This window comes from Natator depressus, chromosome 6, assembly GCF_965152275.1.
Source record: "Natator depressus isolate rNatDep1 chromosome 6, rNatDep2.hap1, whole genome shotgun sequence".
NCBI lineage: Eukaryota > Metazoa > Chordata > Testudines > Cheloniidae > Natator > Natator depressus.
The window spans coordinates 85042035-85060280 of record NC_134239.1 but is presented as its reverse complement, the minus strand read 5'-3'; the positions used below and the strand labels follow the sequence as shown (position 1 = coordinate 85060280).

The 18246-nt window shown below is 42.9% G+C and overlaps 1 protein-coding gene and 1 long non-coding RNA gene across 4 annotated transcripts in view; one reads left to right on the top strand and one right to left on the bottom strand.

The window, feature by feature from the left end:
* Positions 1-18246, top strand: part of BAZ1A (bromodomain adjacent to zinc finger domain 1A) — a 114828-nt gene that overhangs the window by 41853 nt on the left and 54729 nt on the right. For all 3 annotated transcript variants that reach the window (XM_074955850.1, XM_074955849.1, XM_074955851.1), the window contains exons 4-7: positions 4214-4315; positions 5751-5838; positions 14570-14704; positions 15240-15339. In XM_074955850.1, the coding sequence (XP_074811951.1) occupies positions 4214-4315; positions 5751-5838; positions 14570-14704; positions 15240-15339 (425 nt within the window). The remainder of the gene's footprint in view (positions 1-4213; positions 4316-5750; positions 5839-14569; positions 14705-15239; positions 15340-18246) is intronic.
* The window catches only part of LOC141989337 (uncharacterized), a 62050-nt gene that overhangs the window by 20097 nt on the left and 23707 nt on the right, over positions 1-18246 (bottom strand). The window lies entirely within an intron of this gene.

The following is an 18246-nucleotide window of genomic DNA, read 5'->3' as shown; positions in this document are numbered from 1 at the left end:
CTCCCACCCCTCCCGCGGCTGTGTCTTCTACTTGCGAGCTGGGCTTTGCTGGGTCCAGCAACCTCTAGTTGTGGCCAGCAGTTCTGCAGCCTATTTCTTTGGGAGGAAAGGAAATTCTGTGCATAATGTTAATTTCTGCGCAAATTCTGCAGTGCACAGTGGTGCAGAATTCCTCCAGTAGTAATAGTTACCTTTGAAAGTGCTCCTAATATGCTGTTTCATCTGAACTATACACATTCAGTAAAATATCCACTATCAGAAACCTTTACAGGAGTAGCAAAGTTTCAGTGCATTCTTGGTAGCTATGATGTTAGGTATTCCTATCCCTTAAGCTTGAAAGCATTGTCAGTAGGTTACACAAGTTTAAAACCTTGCTGTGCAGATGTCCATGGATAGATAATCAGATTCTGCACTGGGAGAGAAATTCATGTCTTCACCCCATAAAGTAATTTGGCTTTGTGTGGGGCATAAGGGTTTGGGATCTTGGTGTGTGGAATTCATCCCGCTCTGAACCTGCTAGCAGGCCACAAGGCTGCAGTGTAGTTTGTCAATGGCTACAGTTTTAGCCTATTGCCTGCATAAATGGCTGCTGCCCTTCTTTGTCTCCCACGTAACTGGGAATCTGGCCCCAACAGCCTTTATAGAATATGCTGTGAAGAGGACCTTGTATGTACTCTGGATAGGTAAGTGAATCTTACCCTACCACCTTAGCAGGAGAGGACCTTTATTTTATTTTATTTTTTGCTTTCAGCGCAATATTAGGAACCAGAAGATCTGTTTGTTTTTTTTCCTGACTTCTACACAGATTCTTCACAGTTGTAAATTGGAGATGGTAATGCATACCTCAACATGGATGTTACAAGGCTTATTTCATGTTGATAAAGTGTTCTATAAAATCAAAGTATTATTATTTTGACTTCAATGGCAGAATAATACAATAACTCTCAAAGTTCAGAACTCTTCCATGTGTAACAAAGTAATAACCCCAGTCTCTGCTCTTCTTCTCTAGAGAAGATTTTGCAATACAATAAGATCTGCAAATTCTAACTGGATAGCAGATTCTTGAGCCCTTTTATAAAAATGCAGGGCTCTTCTGTTGAGTCATCCTAGAGTCAGGTGCCAAAACCCTGCTTTAGGATTTAGGGTAATTACTGCTAATTTATGCTAGCAGGTGTGCCTCATTAGCTCCAGACAGGATCTAAAGGAGGTGCCTCTTTGAACTAGAGGAAGCCTAGGACTGAGGATATTTGAGAGGAAAGCCCTAGAAACACCTACACTTGAAGAGGAAGCTAAGGCTGAGAGTTTGTTGTGTTCTTAAGTTCCTCCTAAAGCTGGACACCAGAAGGGGGTAAGTTTGAAAACTGATTCAGGGTCTTTATGATCTGTTGAGGACTGGATAGGGGCTCAGTGTGTTCACACCAATATATATGTTGGTGGAATAAACTTGTGAGATTGGTCTTTATTTCCTTGTCCCAGTTCCCTGATATGGGTGAGGGTTACAAAAGGTTCAGAGTCATATAGGAAAAACTATTCCTTTACTCTAGTTTTCAGTACATTGGGTGTTGGGATTGTGAACCTACTTAAAATGGATAAAGGAGTTTAGAAAACACTCTTAATGCTGCATATTCTGATTGATTTTGTTTTCTACTGGAGTGTTAGACTGAGAAGGTTCCCATTTACTTGAGCCCATCTGAATGAATGGCAGCAAACATGGTGATGTATGGTGGGGGAACTAGCCTGTTCATAATTCATATGAAGGAAGCACTCTAATACAAATTTTTGTTGTTTTAGTTTTCTTACCTTCAGATTATAGAAGATTAATCTAAGTGTGGAAGACCTGATCTCATATGAAAGTCTTCAAGATGTGACACATCCAATCTCAGCAAACTCACTCTGTCAAAAATTATCTTCATACAATCAAAAGAAAATGAAAGGGTCCTTCAGTGCTATCCTGACTAAACTATATTTAATAAATTTCAAACAATATATCAGTACAATATCAGTACTTCTTAAAATCTTGTTAAATTGGGGGTTTATTGACTTCTTAGTTAGCCATAGCAGTCTAGCTGTAAGTGATTTGGACAATTTTTTGATTACCTAAATTTTTATTTGAGAGTATGGTCTGTATGACTTCAGTAGTTTCAAACCTCCACCCTTTAACAGATATTGTTCATTTTATGTATTTCCAAGAATTTGGATAAGAGTGCTAGTTCACACGTCCAACAGATGTGGTGCCATGAGCAAGGCTAATACCTACCTCCTTTGAGGTAGGGGTGTGTATATTTAAATCAAACAAAACTCTCAAGAAACAATCTGGATTTAAGACTTTATCAGCTGGGAAATCATTTAACCATTGTAAGCAACTCCTTCAGGAGTGGTTTTTGTTTTATAAAGAGAGAGATCCTAAGTCTGGGTAAGAGACCCTTGTTTCTTGTTTTCAGAGGACACTGGCTCCGTCTTATAGGGTTGTTTATCAGTTTGGGGTTTTTTTTTTTTGTAAAATTTGCATTTACAGTTGTGCATCTGTATCTTGTATATATTAGAATGCTGGGACAAATTTCAGATCTGTAACCCTTATATAAGATTCCAAAAATCTCTTGCATGTGTTCTTCTAGGAATAAAAATAGTTTCAAGAATGGTAAAAGAAAAGCAAGCTACAAAGGGCAATAGAGTCCATCTTCAAGGATTTCATGAATTCTACAAGGACTGAATGGCATTACAGTGTATTGCGAAAAAGATACCAGTCCTTCCATGTAATTCATATTCCCATCCAGGTCCAATATTAATTTTTGATTTGTCCAGTCCTGTGCCTGCCAAAGCAGTAGCACTTTGAAATTATGGATGAAAAGCACTATTATGAGAGTTAAGTAGTATTTAACAATAAAACACAAGATAGTTGAAACAAAATAAAATCGTAACAACTTCACACCACTTAGTTTCATTGTTGTATGTTTTTTGTATATAAATAGTACCATTATCATTCTGTTTAAAGCATAGTGTCTAATTTTTAATAATCAAATAGTGTTAAAATATTGGCTTAGATGTGTTTTGGTGATGCTTAGTCTCACAAGCACAGGCGAAGGAAAGCATCTTCATCTTGGTGATGAACAGGGATCCTAGTTTTCTGTGATAAACCAAAATTCTGTCCAAAAAAATGACAACATAAAAATCTGCATTTTTCCACCATTTAAATGAAACGCTGAACTTTAGTTTCCCTAGCCACAATAGATATAGGTATCAGTTGAACACAATTTTATTGATATACAGTAGAACCCTGTTTATCCGAGCCTCCATTATCTGGCTCTCCCGGGGCTAACAGGGCTGGTCTCGGGCAGTCAGCCTCTGTGTGGCTGGGGCTCCAACTGTCAGCGCTGCTCAAGGTTGCATACTCGAGCCCCTCCCCATCTTAAAATAAGAGATAGAAAGCTCTTTGCTGATTCTCCTGATTCTCCCAGTATTTGATTATCCAATCTGGCCCTGGTCCCAATTAGATCAGATAAACACGGTTCCACTGTAAATTTAAAGTTTATTCAGAAATCGACCAGAAGAGGGGGAGGTTGTGCACATTGAATAAATGACACTGGTACTTTCAGTAAAATTTAGTGTAATATAATATTTTTTTCTCTGTAAAAACAAAAATTCTGCATTCTTCCATGGGAAACTGATTTCTAGGATCCCAGGTGATGAAAAATACGTAAGCCTTCATAAGGAAAATATGCTGTTTCTACTGTACTAATTTGTCATAAGAGGTGACTGTTTCTTAGAATGTATCATGACTATCTTTTTGTCAATCAGTTTTTCCATAAAGTTGAAGTAATGCATTGTCTGGTGAAGCCTCTTCCTATTACAGCAGTATGGTTATTTTCCTCTCCTTTGCTTGATTCATGCCAGTAGCTGATGGTAACAGCATGAACTTTGGAGTATGGACTTAAATTATAAAATAATATTTGTCTTTATTAGACTATCTTTGTTCTGTCTGATTTTAAAACTAAATGCAAGTACACATGTATTTGGCATTTTTATTATTTTGTTTAGAAGTCGGTGAGTTGATTGACATCAGTGGAAGTTATGGGTGCCACTGTATGTGCTAATGTACTTTCCAGAGGCCTGTTGTGTTGGTAAATATAATTACTTTTAAGATCCGTGTTCCAAAATCTGTTTAGAAATGTGTTTTGAACACAAAATCACCTTATCATTTTATTTTACTTTTTAGGAAGAAAAAAGCATTAATTGATCCCTCCTTGTTCAAGTACAAAGTCCAGCCTATTAAAAAAGAACTATATGAATCTGTTACTGTAAAAGCATCTCAGATAAGGTAAAAATTACTGTTTTGTACGTAAATTAGAATTGCAGTGTGCTGGAATTATGCACTGTATTGTCTTCACTATGAGTACTGTATATAGTTCATAGTAAGATTATGTCTGATGAAAATAACTCGGTTTTACTATGTATTCAACACTCATTTAGAAATACTGAAGCCAAACATTCTATCTGTGCCCCAAAGATCTTTTGTATTATTTCTGTAGTATTTGTATTGTAAACTCTATACATTTTAGCTATATAGACTTTAAATAGTTTGAAACTGGGGAGCTGAGTTTTTAAGCAATTGACATTTTGACAGGATATAATTGTTGCTCTTTAAAATTGTTAGAGTAAGTCTATTAAAAACCTTCAAACTGTGATAAGGTTTTAAAATCTTTTTTTCTTTTTTAAGAGTAAATTGTGCATCAACTTCCACAGTGTGAAATCTGAGTGATTCTAGTGTTGTTTGATGTATTAACACTGACTCAGTCTGGAACTAAATTATATGTACTGTAATCAATCTCGAGTAGCATCAGAAATAGGTGCAATAAGAAAGAAGAAGGAAAAAAAATACACAGGCTTGAGAATGGAAGGGATGGTCTTGTGGCTAAAACACTGGGCTGTCACTTGAAACCTGGGTTCAATTGCCAGTTGTGTCACAGACTTCTTGTGACACTGGGCAAGTCATTTAATCTTTGTCCCTGACTCAGTCTGTCTCTGTTCAGCAAGCACTTAAGCACATGCTTAATTTTAAAGGATGGACTTAAACACATACTTTAAATGCTTTGCTGAACTAGGGCCTTTGTACCTCATTTCCCCATCTATGAAATGAGAATACTAATATTTATTTTATCTCACTGTCTCTCTTGTCTATTTAGATTGTAAATAAACCTTCAGGGAAGGTGTTTTTTTCTTGTTGATGAGAGTGTACAGTGCCTAGCACAATGGGGCCCCCATCTTGGTCAGGACCTCTAGATGCCATTGCAGAACATATAACTCATATTATTGTTTTTGTTTAATATTGGGAGGAGATCTGCAGAGTCAGTGATACAGAGATGGTTTTTCGTGTGTGTGTGTGTACGTACACAGTCGTATGAAATCTCTTACTCTCTGTATAGACACATGTTAAGTGATAAGATTACCCTGGTTTTAAAACAAAAGTCAAAGTCTGGATATATAAAATAATATTTGTGTACAATTTGTGTAAACTTTTTTATGTGAATCTTGATTCTCATTAAGATTGTTGAGAACAATAGTTGTCTAAGACCATACTAAATTAAAACTTTACTAAGAAAATAACATATGATTTCTGCCTTCTGACACACTGTTTCTGTGTTCTTATCTGAAGTGTGATCTGTAAATTTACATTAGTTATAAATGAATGTAGATTGACTTTAGTTGGTAATGTTGCTTGTTTTTTTGTTTTTGTTTTGTTAAACACACCATAGCCGGAGGAAACATCTCTTTTCTCGTGATAGACTTAAACTTTTTTTGAAGCAACACTGTGAACCACATGATGGAGTCATTAGAACTAAGGTAAATAAGTGGTTAAATTGTTTGTAGAAGAGAGAGAGCATTATAATCTAGAAATATGATTATATGAACTCGCATTTCCTCTTAAACTTTTTACTGAAAAGAAAGTTAGCTGCTCTCATTATAAAGTATTATTATTATTATTATTATTATTTATTGTTTTACTAGGTGAAAATTTTAGTAGGTTTGGCTGATGAAAGCAGAAAACTATACAGCTGGTGTGTTCTTTAAGCTATACAAAATTCAGTGAGTAAGACATGGCACAATAAGCTAGTGTCACTCTACTATAACGTCTCTCTTCAGATAAAATGATTCAGGGCTTGTCTTTACTGCAACAGTTCAAGTTAATACACTTGAGTTACCCCATGTGAAATAACCTCCCTCAAGTGAGGGACATCTACACTGGCAAAGTTACAGTGCTGCTCAGAGAGCACAGAAGGAAAACTGCTGTTGTGTGTTCACACTGTCAGCTGCCTGCGCAATAGCATGTTCACACTAGCGGCACTTGCAGTGCTATTCGGAGCGGTGCACTCTGGGCAGCTATCCCACAGAGCACCTCTTTCTCTTTTGCCGCTAAGACTTGTGGGAAGGTGGAGGGGGTTGCAGGGCATCCTGGGTCCTGTCCGAATACCCAATTATGCACTGCTTTGGATCCCAGCGATCCCTGTGCGTCTGGCCACATTTGGCGCCATCTTTCAGCTGTTTGTATACTGTGCACCCTGCCTCTTCAATCTGCAGGAATGGATCCCAGACTGCTGACCAGTATGCTGCTCGCTCTGACCAACACTCTGACCTTAAATTACAAAGGCAACAGGAGTTTGACATTGATGTCGCCATGCGTAGTAGCTACGACACAAGATTGCTTGTGGCATTCATGGAGGTGCTGACCACGGCGGAACGCTGCTTTTGAGCTCAGGAAACAAGCACTGAGTGATGGGAATCACATTGTGATGCATGTCTGGGATGACGAGTAGTGGCTGCAGAACTCTTGCATGACGAAAACCACATTCATGGGACTGTGTGGTGAGCTTGCCCCAGCCCTGCGGCGCAAGGACACAAGAATGACAGATGCCCTGTCGCCGGAGAAGCGCATGGCGATTGCACTGTGGAAGCTGGCTACTTCAGACTGCTACTGATCAGTCGCTAAACAGTTCGGAGTGGGAAAGTTGACCGTTGGACTCGTGTTGACGGAAGTGTGCAGCGCCATTAATTGCATCCTGCTCTGAAAGACCATGACTTTGGGCAACATGCGTGACATTGTGGATGGCTTTGCACAAATGGGCTTCCCTAACTGTGGAGGGGTGCATTCCAGTTCTGGCACCAGACCACCTAGCCACCGAGTACATTAATCGCAAGGGGTATTTCTCAATGGTTCTCCAGGCGCTTGTGGATCACCGTAGGCATTTCACAGACATTTACGCAGGCTGGTCCGGAAAGGTGCGTGACGCACTCATCTTTCAGAACACTGGCCTGTTCAAGAAGTTGCAAGCAGAGACTTTCTTCCTGGACCAGACGATCACCGTAGGGGAAATCGAAATGCCCATTGTGATCCTGGGAGACCCCGCCTACCCCTTAAAGCTGTGGCTTACGAAGCCATACACAAGGCAACTTGACAGCAGCAAGGAGCAGTTCAACAACAGGCTGAGCAAGTGCAGAATGACTGTTGAGTGTGCATGTGGCCGTTTAAAAGACCACTGGCGATGCCTGTATGGGAAGCTGAACTTTGCCGATGACGCTATTCCTGTGCTTATAGCTGCGTGCTGTACCCTCCGTAATATTTGTGAGGGGAAGGGTGAAAGCTTCACCCAGGGCTAGACTGTAGAGGCTCAGCACCTGTAGGCTGAGTTTGAACAGCCAGAGACCAGAGCTGTTAGAGGGGCACAGTGTGGGTCCATAAGGATCAGGGATGCCTTGGGGGAGCAATTTGAAGGTGAAAGCCCCAATATTTGTTGCTGTGCTCAGGATTGCAGTGCTTGTAGTGCTAGGAGGTGATTGGTGCATATGAGGCAAGAAGGGGGCTTAACATTGTCTGTTGCTTTGCAGTGCTCTTTTTGCTTTCACTTATAGAATAAAGATTGCTTTCAAACCAACACAATTGTTTTATTAAAAGACAACAACCAGAGGAGAGAGTCAAACAAAAACATACATCAGCAGGGAGGGGGAGGAAGGTCTCAAGAGGAGGAGGGGTTCTGAGATGGCTACAGATCTGTGACTGTCCAGGGATCATACCCAGCCTTCTCCTTTGGAGTACAATGCAGCTGGTGCTGTACTTCAGTAGGGCCAAATTGCAGAGGGATGGGTGTTGAGTGAAGTGGGTAGTGGGAGTCCACAGTGCTGGACTGCGAGGAATAGAATGCTGCAGGTAGAGAGTGGAGCCAGGAGGTTGATAACAGTGGGTTGGCGGTGGGGGCATGGGAAGCAACAGCAGCTGCAGGGGAGAGCAGGCGCGGAGCTGCTTGGTTTGCAGTGCTAGTATCCCCTGGAGTGTGTGTCCACTTGGTGCTCCATAAAGTTTAGAGCCACTCTGTGGCCTCTTTCTGGTGTGCTGCATTCTCCTTTCGCTCCCTCTTCTCGCTGCCCCGCCACTCCTTCAGTTCCTGTTTCTCGGCGGCGGAGTGCATCATAACCTCACGGAGAAAGTCCTCCTTCGTTCTTTTTGGCCGCTTTCTAATTCTGCATAGCTGTTTCGCTGCTGCTAACAAAGAGGGAAGCTGGGCTCCCAAGGTCATCTCTGTGAAGTTTAAATGCAACATTTTACAGAAGCAGTATTTGTTTGCAACACAGACAACACTGATTTAGTGCTTTAAAACACAGCCACTATTCACACACCTGTCACTAACTGGCTGACCCCAGGCAAGCACACAAGCTACACTACTGCCAAAATGGTGAGTAGCCGCAGGGGCAGAGTAAATCACTCTTCTGGGACCCTGCTGAACAATGGGCACGTGACTCTTGGAGAGCCAGCACTGTAGGAGGGCCTGATAATCATTCCTGTCCCCACACTTTCCACAGGATGTGATCATTATGGAAGATATCTCGCTGCTGAGGGTGAGCAGGGAATCAAGGGAGGGTCTTCTCCAAGCCTGTGGCTTCTGCATGGGCCCTATGTGGCTTGCCTGTGTGCAGCAATGGTGTCTCCCCCGCTCCCCACCCTTCCTGTGACGGCAAAGTGGCACAGGAAAGTTACCCTTAATGGGGCAAGAAACAAAGCAGCTCTGTCGAGGAACCTGCAGTAGCAGATTGCCCAGTATCTTGTCCATCCTCCCCGTGGAAGGAAAAGGCCTGGGTAGAGACCGTCGAATCGTGGAAATCAACGAATGGCTACGCAGGTGGTGTCGGAGAGAAGGCTTTGGATTCTTTGACCATGGGATGGTGCTCCAAGAAGGAGGAGTGCTAGGCAGAGACGGGCTCCACCTAACGAAGAGAGGGAAGAGCATCTTTGCAAGCAGGCTGGCTAACCTAGTGAGGAGGGCTTTAAACTAGGTTCACCGGGGGAAGGAGACCAAAGCCCTGAGGTAAGTGGGATACCGGGAGGAAGCACGAGCAGGAGCACGTGAGAGGGGAGGGCTCCTGTCTCATACTGAGAAAGAGGGGCGATCAGCGAGTTATCTCAAGTGCTTATACACAAATGCCCGAAGCCTGGGAAACAAGCAGGGAGAACTGGAAGTCCTGGCACAGTCAAGGAATTATGATGTGATTGGAACAACAGAGACTTGGTGGGATAACTCACATGACTGGAGTACTGTCATGGATGGATATAAACTGTTCAGGAAGGACAGGCAGGGCAGAAAAGGTGGGGGAGTTGCACTGTATGTAAGAGATCAGTATGATTGCTCAGACCTCAAGTATGAAACTGCAGAAAAACCTGAGAGTCTCTGGATTAAGTTTAGAAGTGTGAGCAACAAGGGTGATGTCGTGATGGGAATCTACTATAGAGCACCGGACCAGGGGGATGAGGTGGACAAGGCTTTCTTCCGGCAACTCGCAGAAGTTACTAGATCTCACGCCCTGGTTCTCATGGGAGACTTCAATCACCCTGATATTTGCTGGGAGAGCAATACAGCAGTGCACAGACAATCCAGGAAGTTTTTGGAAAGGGTAGGGAACAATTTCCTGGTGCAAGTGCTGGAGGAACCAACTAGGGGCAGAGCTCTTCTTGACCTGCTGCTCACAAACCGGGAAGAATTAGTAGGGGAAGCAAAAGTGGATGGGAACCTGGGAGGCAGTGACCATGAGATGGTCGAGTTCAGGATCCTGACACAAGGAAGAAAGGAAAGCAGCAGAATATGGACCCTGGACTTCAGAAAAGCAGACTTTGACTCCCTCAAGGAACTGATGGGCAAGATCCCCTGGGAGAATAACATGAGGGGGAAAGGAGTCCAGGAGAGTTGGCTGTATTTTAAAGAATCCTTATTGAGGTTACAGGGACAAACCATCCCGATGTGTAGAAAGAATAGTAAATATGGCAGGCGACCAGCTTGGCTTAACAGTGAAATCCTTGCTGATCTTAAATACAAAAAAGAAGCTTCCAAGAAGTGGAAGATTGGACAAATGACCAGGGATGAGTATAAAAATATTGCTCGGGCATGCAGGAGTGAAATCAGGAAGGCCAAATCACACCTGGAGTTGCAGCTAGCAAGAGATGTTAAGAGTAACAAGAAGGGTTTCTTCAGGTATGTTAGCAACAAGAAGAAAGTCAAGGAAAATGTGGGCCCCTTACTGAATGAGGGAGGCAACCTAGTGACAGAGGATGTGGAAAAAGCTAATGTACTCAATGCTTTTTTTGCCTCTGTCTTCACGAACAAGGTCAGCTCCCAGACTACTGCACTGGGCAGCACAGCATGGGGAGGAGGTGACCAGCCCTCTGTGGAGAAAGAAGTGGTTCGGGACTATTTAGAAAAGCTGGACGTGCACAAGTCCATGGGGCTGGATGCGTTGCATCCGAGAGTGCTAAAGGAGTTGGCGGATGTGATTGCAGAGCCATTGGCCATTATCTCTGAAAACTCATGGCGATTGGGGGAAGTCCCGGACGACTGGAAAAAGGCTAATGTAGTGCCCATCTTTAAAAAAGGGAAGGAGGAGGATCCGGGGAACTACAGGCCAGTCAGCCTCACCTCAGTCCCTGGAAAAATCATGGAGCAGGTCCTCAAGGAATCAATTCTGAAGCACTTAGAGGAGAGGAAAGTGATCAGGAACAGTCAGCATGGATTCAACAAGGGCAAGTCATGCCTGACTAATCTAATTGCCTTCAATGATGAGATGGTTCATCCACTGGTTCTGTGGATGAAGGGAAAGCAGTGGATGTGTTGTTCCTTGACTTTAGTAAAGCTTTTGATACAGTCTCCCACAGTATTGTTGCCAGCAAGTTAAAGAAATATGGGCTGGATGAATGGACCATACGGTGGGTAGAAAGCTGGCTAGATCATCGGGCTCAACGGATAGTGATCAATGGCTCCATGTCTAGTTGGCAGCCGGTATCAAGTGGAGTGCCCCAAGGGTTGGTCCTGGGGCCGGTTTTGTTCAGTATCTTCATAAACGATCTGGAGGATGGTGTGGATTGCACCCTCAGCAAGTTTGCAGATGACACTAAACTGGGAGGAGAGGTAGGTATGCTGGAGGGTAGGGATAGGATACAGAGGGACCTAGACAAATTGGAGGATTGGGCCAAAAGAAATCTGATGAGGTTCAACAAGGACAAGTGCAGAGTCCTGCACTTAGGACGGAAGAATCCCATGCACCACTACAGACTAGGGACCGAATGGCTTGGCAGCAGTTCTGCAGAAAAGGAATAAGAGGTTACAGTGGATGAGAAGCTGGATATGAGTCAACAGTGTGCCCTTGTTGCCAAGAAGGCCAATGGCATTTTGGGATGTATAAGTAGGGGCATTGCCAGCAGATTGAGGGTCGTGATCGTTCCTCTCTATTCGACACTGGTGAGGTCTCATCTGGAGTACTGTGTCCAGTTTTGGGCCCCACACTACAAGAAGGATGTGGAAAAATTGGAAAGAGTCCAGCGGAGGGCAACAAAAATGATTAGGGGACTGGAACACATGAGTTATGAGGAGAGGCTGAGGGAACTCGGGATGTTTAGTCTGCAGAAGAGAAGAATGAGGGGGGATTTGATAGCTGCTTTCAACTACCTGAAAGGGGGTTCCAAAGAGGATGGCTCTCGACTGTTCTCAGTGGTAGTGGATGACAGAACAAGGAGTAATGGTCTCAAGTTGCAGTGGGGGAGATTTAGGTTGGATATTAGGAAAAACTTTTTCACTAGGAGGGTGGTGAAACACTGGAATGCGTTACCTTGGGAGGTGGTGGAATCTCCTTCCTTAAAAGTTTTTAAGGTCAGGCTTGACAAAGCCCTGGCTGGGATGATTTAATTGGGGATCGGTCCTGCTTTGAGCAGGGGGTTGGACTAGATGACCTCCTGAGGTCCCTTCCAACCCTGATACTCTATGATCTCCACGAGAGTTTCCTGGGGCTCGCCAAGATCTGACTGCTGTGACTGGCTGGGGTCCTCCAGGGTAGGAAAGAGCTCCTGACTGCCTCTGGCCTCTGAGTCATCCTCTGCCTCTGGTTCTCCCTCCCCCTCTTCATCCAAGATTTCCTCCTCCTGGCTTGGTCCACTTTCAACTGGCACGTGAGCTAGCGGACTATCCCCAGGGGCCTTCGCAGTGGAGGTGGGGTCGCCAGCAAGTATCATGTCCAGCTCTTTGTAGAATCAGCAGCTTGTGGGCGCAGCACCGTAGCAGCAGTTTGCCCCCCGCACCTTGTGGTAGGCGTTCTGCAGCTCCTTCACTTTTATCCTACACTACAATGTGTCCCAGTTGTGGCCCCTTTTTATCATGAAATCTGTCCGTAGGTATCATAATTCCTATGGCTGGAGTGCAGCTGGGACTGCACTGCCTCCTCTCCCCAACTACTGATGAGGTCCAGCAGTTCAGCATTGTTCCAACCGGAGGATTGCCTGGTGCATGGAGCAGGCATGGCCACCTGGAAAGATGTACTGAGACCATTGCACACATCACCGAGCAAACAGGAAGAGGACTTTCAAATTTGCAAAGGAATGTACAGGGTGGGGATGACAGTTGGTCACCTGAGGGCCGGGCAGTAGAGTTCAAACCTATGACCAGAGAGGTGAGAACAGGCATGGACACCTCCCGGAGGCCAGTCGCAGCACTGTAATTGCCACAGAGTGTACATTGGCACCGCAGCACTGTAGCCTTAGCGCAGAAAGCTCTATGCCTCTCGTCAGGGTGATTTGTGGTGGGTTTGTTTTGTTTGTTTGTTTTTTGTAGAGTGCTACAGCTGTGCAGTTTGTGCGCTCTAAGTGGCTTGGCAGTGTGTACATCTTGGGAATTACAGCGCAGAAAGCTGCTTTCCTGCGCAGAAACTCGCCAGTGTAGGCAGGGCCTGAGAGCGACTACACTGAAACAACTCTCAAACTATGCAGTGTGTTTAGATTAGCAGACTGATTGGGTTAACAGTTGATGACCTGTTGTAATTTATGCACTGGGGATGGAGCAGTTTAATTATCTCTGTCAGCAGCACTCCAGTTTCAATGCACCCTCCCTGGGAGACCAACTAGCTCAAGTTTAAAGCACCCCTTAATTTGAGCTACAGATTTGAATGTGTGGATTAGGAGCAAAACTCAAGTTACAGCTCTAGTTAATTATGTAGTAAAGACAAACCCTAAATCTGTAACATTAATGAGACCTGTGTGTGTGTGTAGGGGTCCCACTGACCTCAGTGGGCCTTGGATCAGGCCCTAGATCAGGGGTTCTCAAACTTCATTGCACCGTTACCCCTTCTGACAACAAACATGACCCCAGAAGGGGGGACTGAAGCCTGAGCCCACCCAAGTCCCATCACCTTGGGCAGGGGGACCAAAGCCAGGAACTGGTAAAACTCAGAACTCTAAAGGTTTGCGGTGAGATTCTGTGCTGCATCTCTTAGATGTGGAACATGGAATTCACACTACAGAGGACGGGGTTAAGGCCACCTTCCAATCCTGTGCTCTTCCGTGGCTGAAGGGGCCCTCCATGTAATTTAGGCACCAAAGGCTGTCTAAGTTATGGCAACTTTCTAGCCTGCCCTTTTTCCTTCCTGTAGCATGGCCCAGAATCTCTGCAGTGCTGTGCTGATCCCACTCTGGATACACTCCTTCTAGCACCACACATGCCTTTACTTGCAAGAGGTCCTTGGAAGATAGCCCAACTGCTGTCTTCCGCTGTGCCAGTGCTGGGTGAATTTTCTCCTGGACACACATGGGTTTTAGAGCCTTTTTACACTGCTCAAGCCCTTTTGTGTGGTATAAAGGGACCAGAGTGAGGGTTAGACTCTCCTCTCTGAATTCCAGTCTTGACAGAGACGTAAGAGAAACACACACATTTGTGTTAAGTTAGTTCAAAATGAATTTGTAATTTTAAAGTCTGTATGTACATTATGTTGCGGCCAACTTCTGCCTTCGTGCATACGTGCACTATTCCCATTACATTTGGTGGGAGCTGCAAGATAGTTTGAGATCTCAATCTCTTATTAATCTGTCTCTCTGTATTTTTGCTGGATTAATTCTGCATTTGAACCATTGTAGAAGAGTTGTGTGTTTTTTTTTTTTTTTTTTCCCCTTGAGCTAACAAATATTCATCTAGTTACTTTCATTGTCTTTCTGAAAGCATGGTTTCCTAATTAGGTAACTTCATAACAAATATCTATACTTTCATATTCCCATATTAAGGCAATGTCACTTGCAAAATACAAGATAGCAGAACAAGATTTCTCCTACTTCTTCTCTGATGACCCACCTACATTTATCTTCAGTCCCGCAAACAAAAGGCGAGGGAGGCCTCCAAAGAGGATATCTATTAGTCGTGTAAGTAATCACAAAAACTGAACTACTTCGGTCTTGAAAATGAATTGGGGAAATTTATGATCTCTTGTATATCTGGCATAAAGTAGATCTTGTCTTACATTTGGGGACACAAACAGAGCAAGCATGATATTTAACCTTTTAATTTCAACGGGTGGTGGAAAAAGGAGTGTAGATAAATGCATGTGAGAGGGTTCTACCATCCAGAAAGGTAGCAGAAAATTAGCTTTCCAGTACGTCTACTGTAGGGTGCAGTTGGTGACTTGCACACTAAAACTACCTTCGCTTGCAACCAAAATGAAAACTACATAACGTATCCCTAATTACACAGGATTCTAGCACAACCTAGAACTCTACATTTATTGATTATTAAACTACAGAGAATCTTCTTGGTCTTCCCATTATTAGACAAATGCCTGAGGAGCAGTATGCTTCAGTGTGAAGTAAAGCTACAGTTATTCTTTGTTTATACAGCTCTTGAAAGAATGTGATGAACTGCAATATATTTTCCCACATAGCTGCTGTGTTCTTTTTCCAGGACAAGATTGCTAGTAAACAAAATACTCCAGGAAATAGAAGTAAAGTGGCAAAGGAAAGGGCAAGACTCCAGAAACAAAAAGAAGAAATGCAGGCCATGGGTAAGTTCAGCCCTCCTGTGATTGTTAACACCAGTTCCTGTAGACCCAAGAGCTTACTGTAATAATGGCATTTTGGGTATCTGCCTTTTTAAAATGAAAATTTTAATGACTTACACTGCCATTAAATATGACTTGTTTCAATGCTTGAGGTTGTCTCCCTGATCCCTCTATTATATTATAGTAGTATTGTATCACAGGCAGTCAAATTATACTGCTCTCTTCTGTAAAGTTAAGTAGCAGACAAAATGTGAGGGAAATTCACCAAACACGTTTTTATTCTTAAGTCTAATAAGTGCTATAGGCTCAGTATGTACAAAACCATGGACTTGTAAATCCAGATGATCGATCTCTCTCTCTCTCTCTGTGTATATATATCAATCAATCTCTGATTAGAAGGAAAAACTATATGAAAGACTACTTCAGAAGTTTAACCAAAAATGAACACGAACCCCTATCCAAGTCTACAAGAAGTCTTACCAAAAGCTTACCAGACACTTTAATAATCCTGGACATGTCATTTCACAGAGACTGGGAGCTTGCCTACATGACAAAATTGTTCCGGTGTGATTTCAAACTATTTTAGTGAAATCAGTGCAAACCTTTGTATGGATACTCTTTTTTTTTTTTTTCCCCCCCCCAGTTTGAGAGGCTTATTTGGTTTAGTTTTAAGGTGAGAAGGAATTAGTTTAGCTAGACCAAAATAAGCCTGGTTTAAATTAGTGTTCATACAGCCTTTACACCAGTTTTTAAAACTATTTAAATTAAACCAGTGCAGCTTTCTTGTGTAGACAAGGAATTAAAGGCCTACAGTCCCTTTTCAGTCAAACTCACTCTTTCGAAATCAGTGTTTAAGGACTGCAGGGTTGGGGGTTGGCATCTGTTCAGTGCCTTGGGGAATTTCCATTTCTTATCCTTTAACTATACTTATCCTTTCTGAGAAAATAAAAGATTTCTGCCCTTTGGGCGAGATTGTCCGATTTGCTCGGGTAAGGGGCAGAATGTTGTTGCACTGCCCTTTGAGAAGTCTGGAAGGATATTAGGACTTGAGGAGTAAGGGCCCACCTGTGCAAGGGAGGGGACATGAAGGCTCTGCAGAGCCAGGTACTTCTGCATACTGGAAGTGGCAGTAAGACACAAGGGAATAAAGGGGCACCTTAGGTAGGCCCAGTTACTTCTTGGTGCTGATGTACAGGATTGGCTACAATTTGGTCTTATATCAGGCTATTCAGAATGTCATAGTTTAACTCTATTGAATCAGAGCAACCAAAATCCTTTTGGTACAGCTTCTAGCTCCAGACTGAATTTAGGAACAGTTGGTATTTTGATAAGTGACATGGCATGTATTACCATGGAAACTGTATATATGTCAGCCTTTGGGTTCCATGGGCCTGACTAGAACATGGCCACTGCAATATGGGATTTGGCTTCAAAATAGCTAATGACCTTACAATAATCATTTTTAACACACAAAAAAAATAGAATGTGCACATTTTGTACATGTGTATTACACTAGTTTTGTGTGTTCATTTTGCTAATCACTGCCCTACAACCTGGTTTAAAACAAATTATTCACCAGTATTGTAACTTCATATTGGGATTACGAACACATTAAAGCAAGTAATTGAATGAGTATGTTCTCCTCTATAAAGAGACGTTTATTTAAAAAAAAAAAAAAACAAACCCCAACACATTTTAAACAAAAAGTATTCTGAAACATATAACAACGGAAATCATCACATAAAGCACATAAGAATGGCCCTACTCGGTCAGACCAAAGGTCCATCTAGCCCTGTATCCTGTCTTCTGACAGTGGTCAGTGCCAAGTGCCCCAGAGGGAATGAAAGGAACAGGTAATCATCAAGTAATCTGTCACCTGTCGCTCATTCCCAGCTTCTGGCAAACACAGGCTAGGGACACTATTCCTGTCCATCCGGCTGATAGCCATTGATGGACCCATCCTCCATGAATTTAGTTCTTCTTTTTTAAACCTGTTGTGGTCTTGGCCTTCACAACATTCTCTGGCAAGGAGTTCCATAGGTTGACTGTGCGTTGTGTGAAGAAATACTTCCTTTTATTTGTTTTAAACCTGTTGCCTATTATTTTAATTTGGTGACCCCTAGCTCTTGTGTTATGAGAAGGAGTAAACAGCACTTCCTTATCTACTTTCTCGATACCAGTCATGATTTTGTAGATCTCAATCATATCTCCCCTTAGCCATCTCTTTTTCAAGCTGAAAAGTCCCAGTCTTATTAATCTCTCCTCATATGGAAGCCGTTCCATACCCCTAATAATTTTTGTTGCCCTTTTCTGAACCTTTTCCAATTCCAATATATCTTTTTTTTGAGATGGGGCAACCACATCTGCACACAGTATTCAAGATGTGGGAGTACCATGGATTTATATAAAGGCAACATGATATTTTCTGTCCTATTATCTATCCCTTTCTTAATTATTCTGAGCATTCTGTTAGCTTTTTTGACTGCCGCTGCACATAGAATCATAGAATATCACGGTTGGAAGGGACCTCAGGAGGTCATCTAGTCAACCCCCTGCTCAAAGCAGGACCAATCCTCAACTAAATTATCCCAGCCAGGACTTTGTCAAGCCTGACCTTGAAAACATCTACGGAAAGAGAGTCCACTACCTCCCTTGGTAATCCATTCCAGTGCTTCACCACCCTCCTAGTGAAAAAGTTTTTCCTAATATCCAACCGAAACCTCCCCCATTGCAACTTGAGACCATTACTCCTTGTTCTGTCATCTGCTACCACTGAGAACAGCCTAGATCCATCCTCTTTGGAACCTCCTTTCAGGTAGTTGAAAGCAGCTATCAAATCCCCCCTCATTCTTCTCTTCTGCAGACTAAATAATCCCAGTTCCCTCCGCCTCTCCTCATAAATCATGTGCT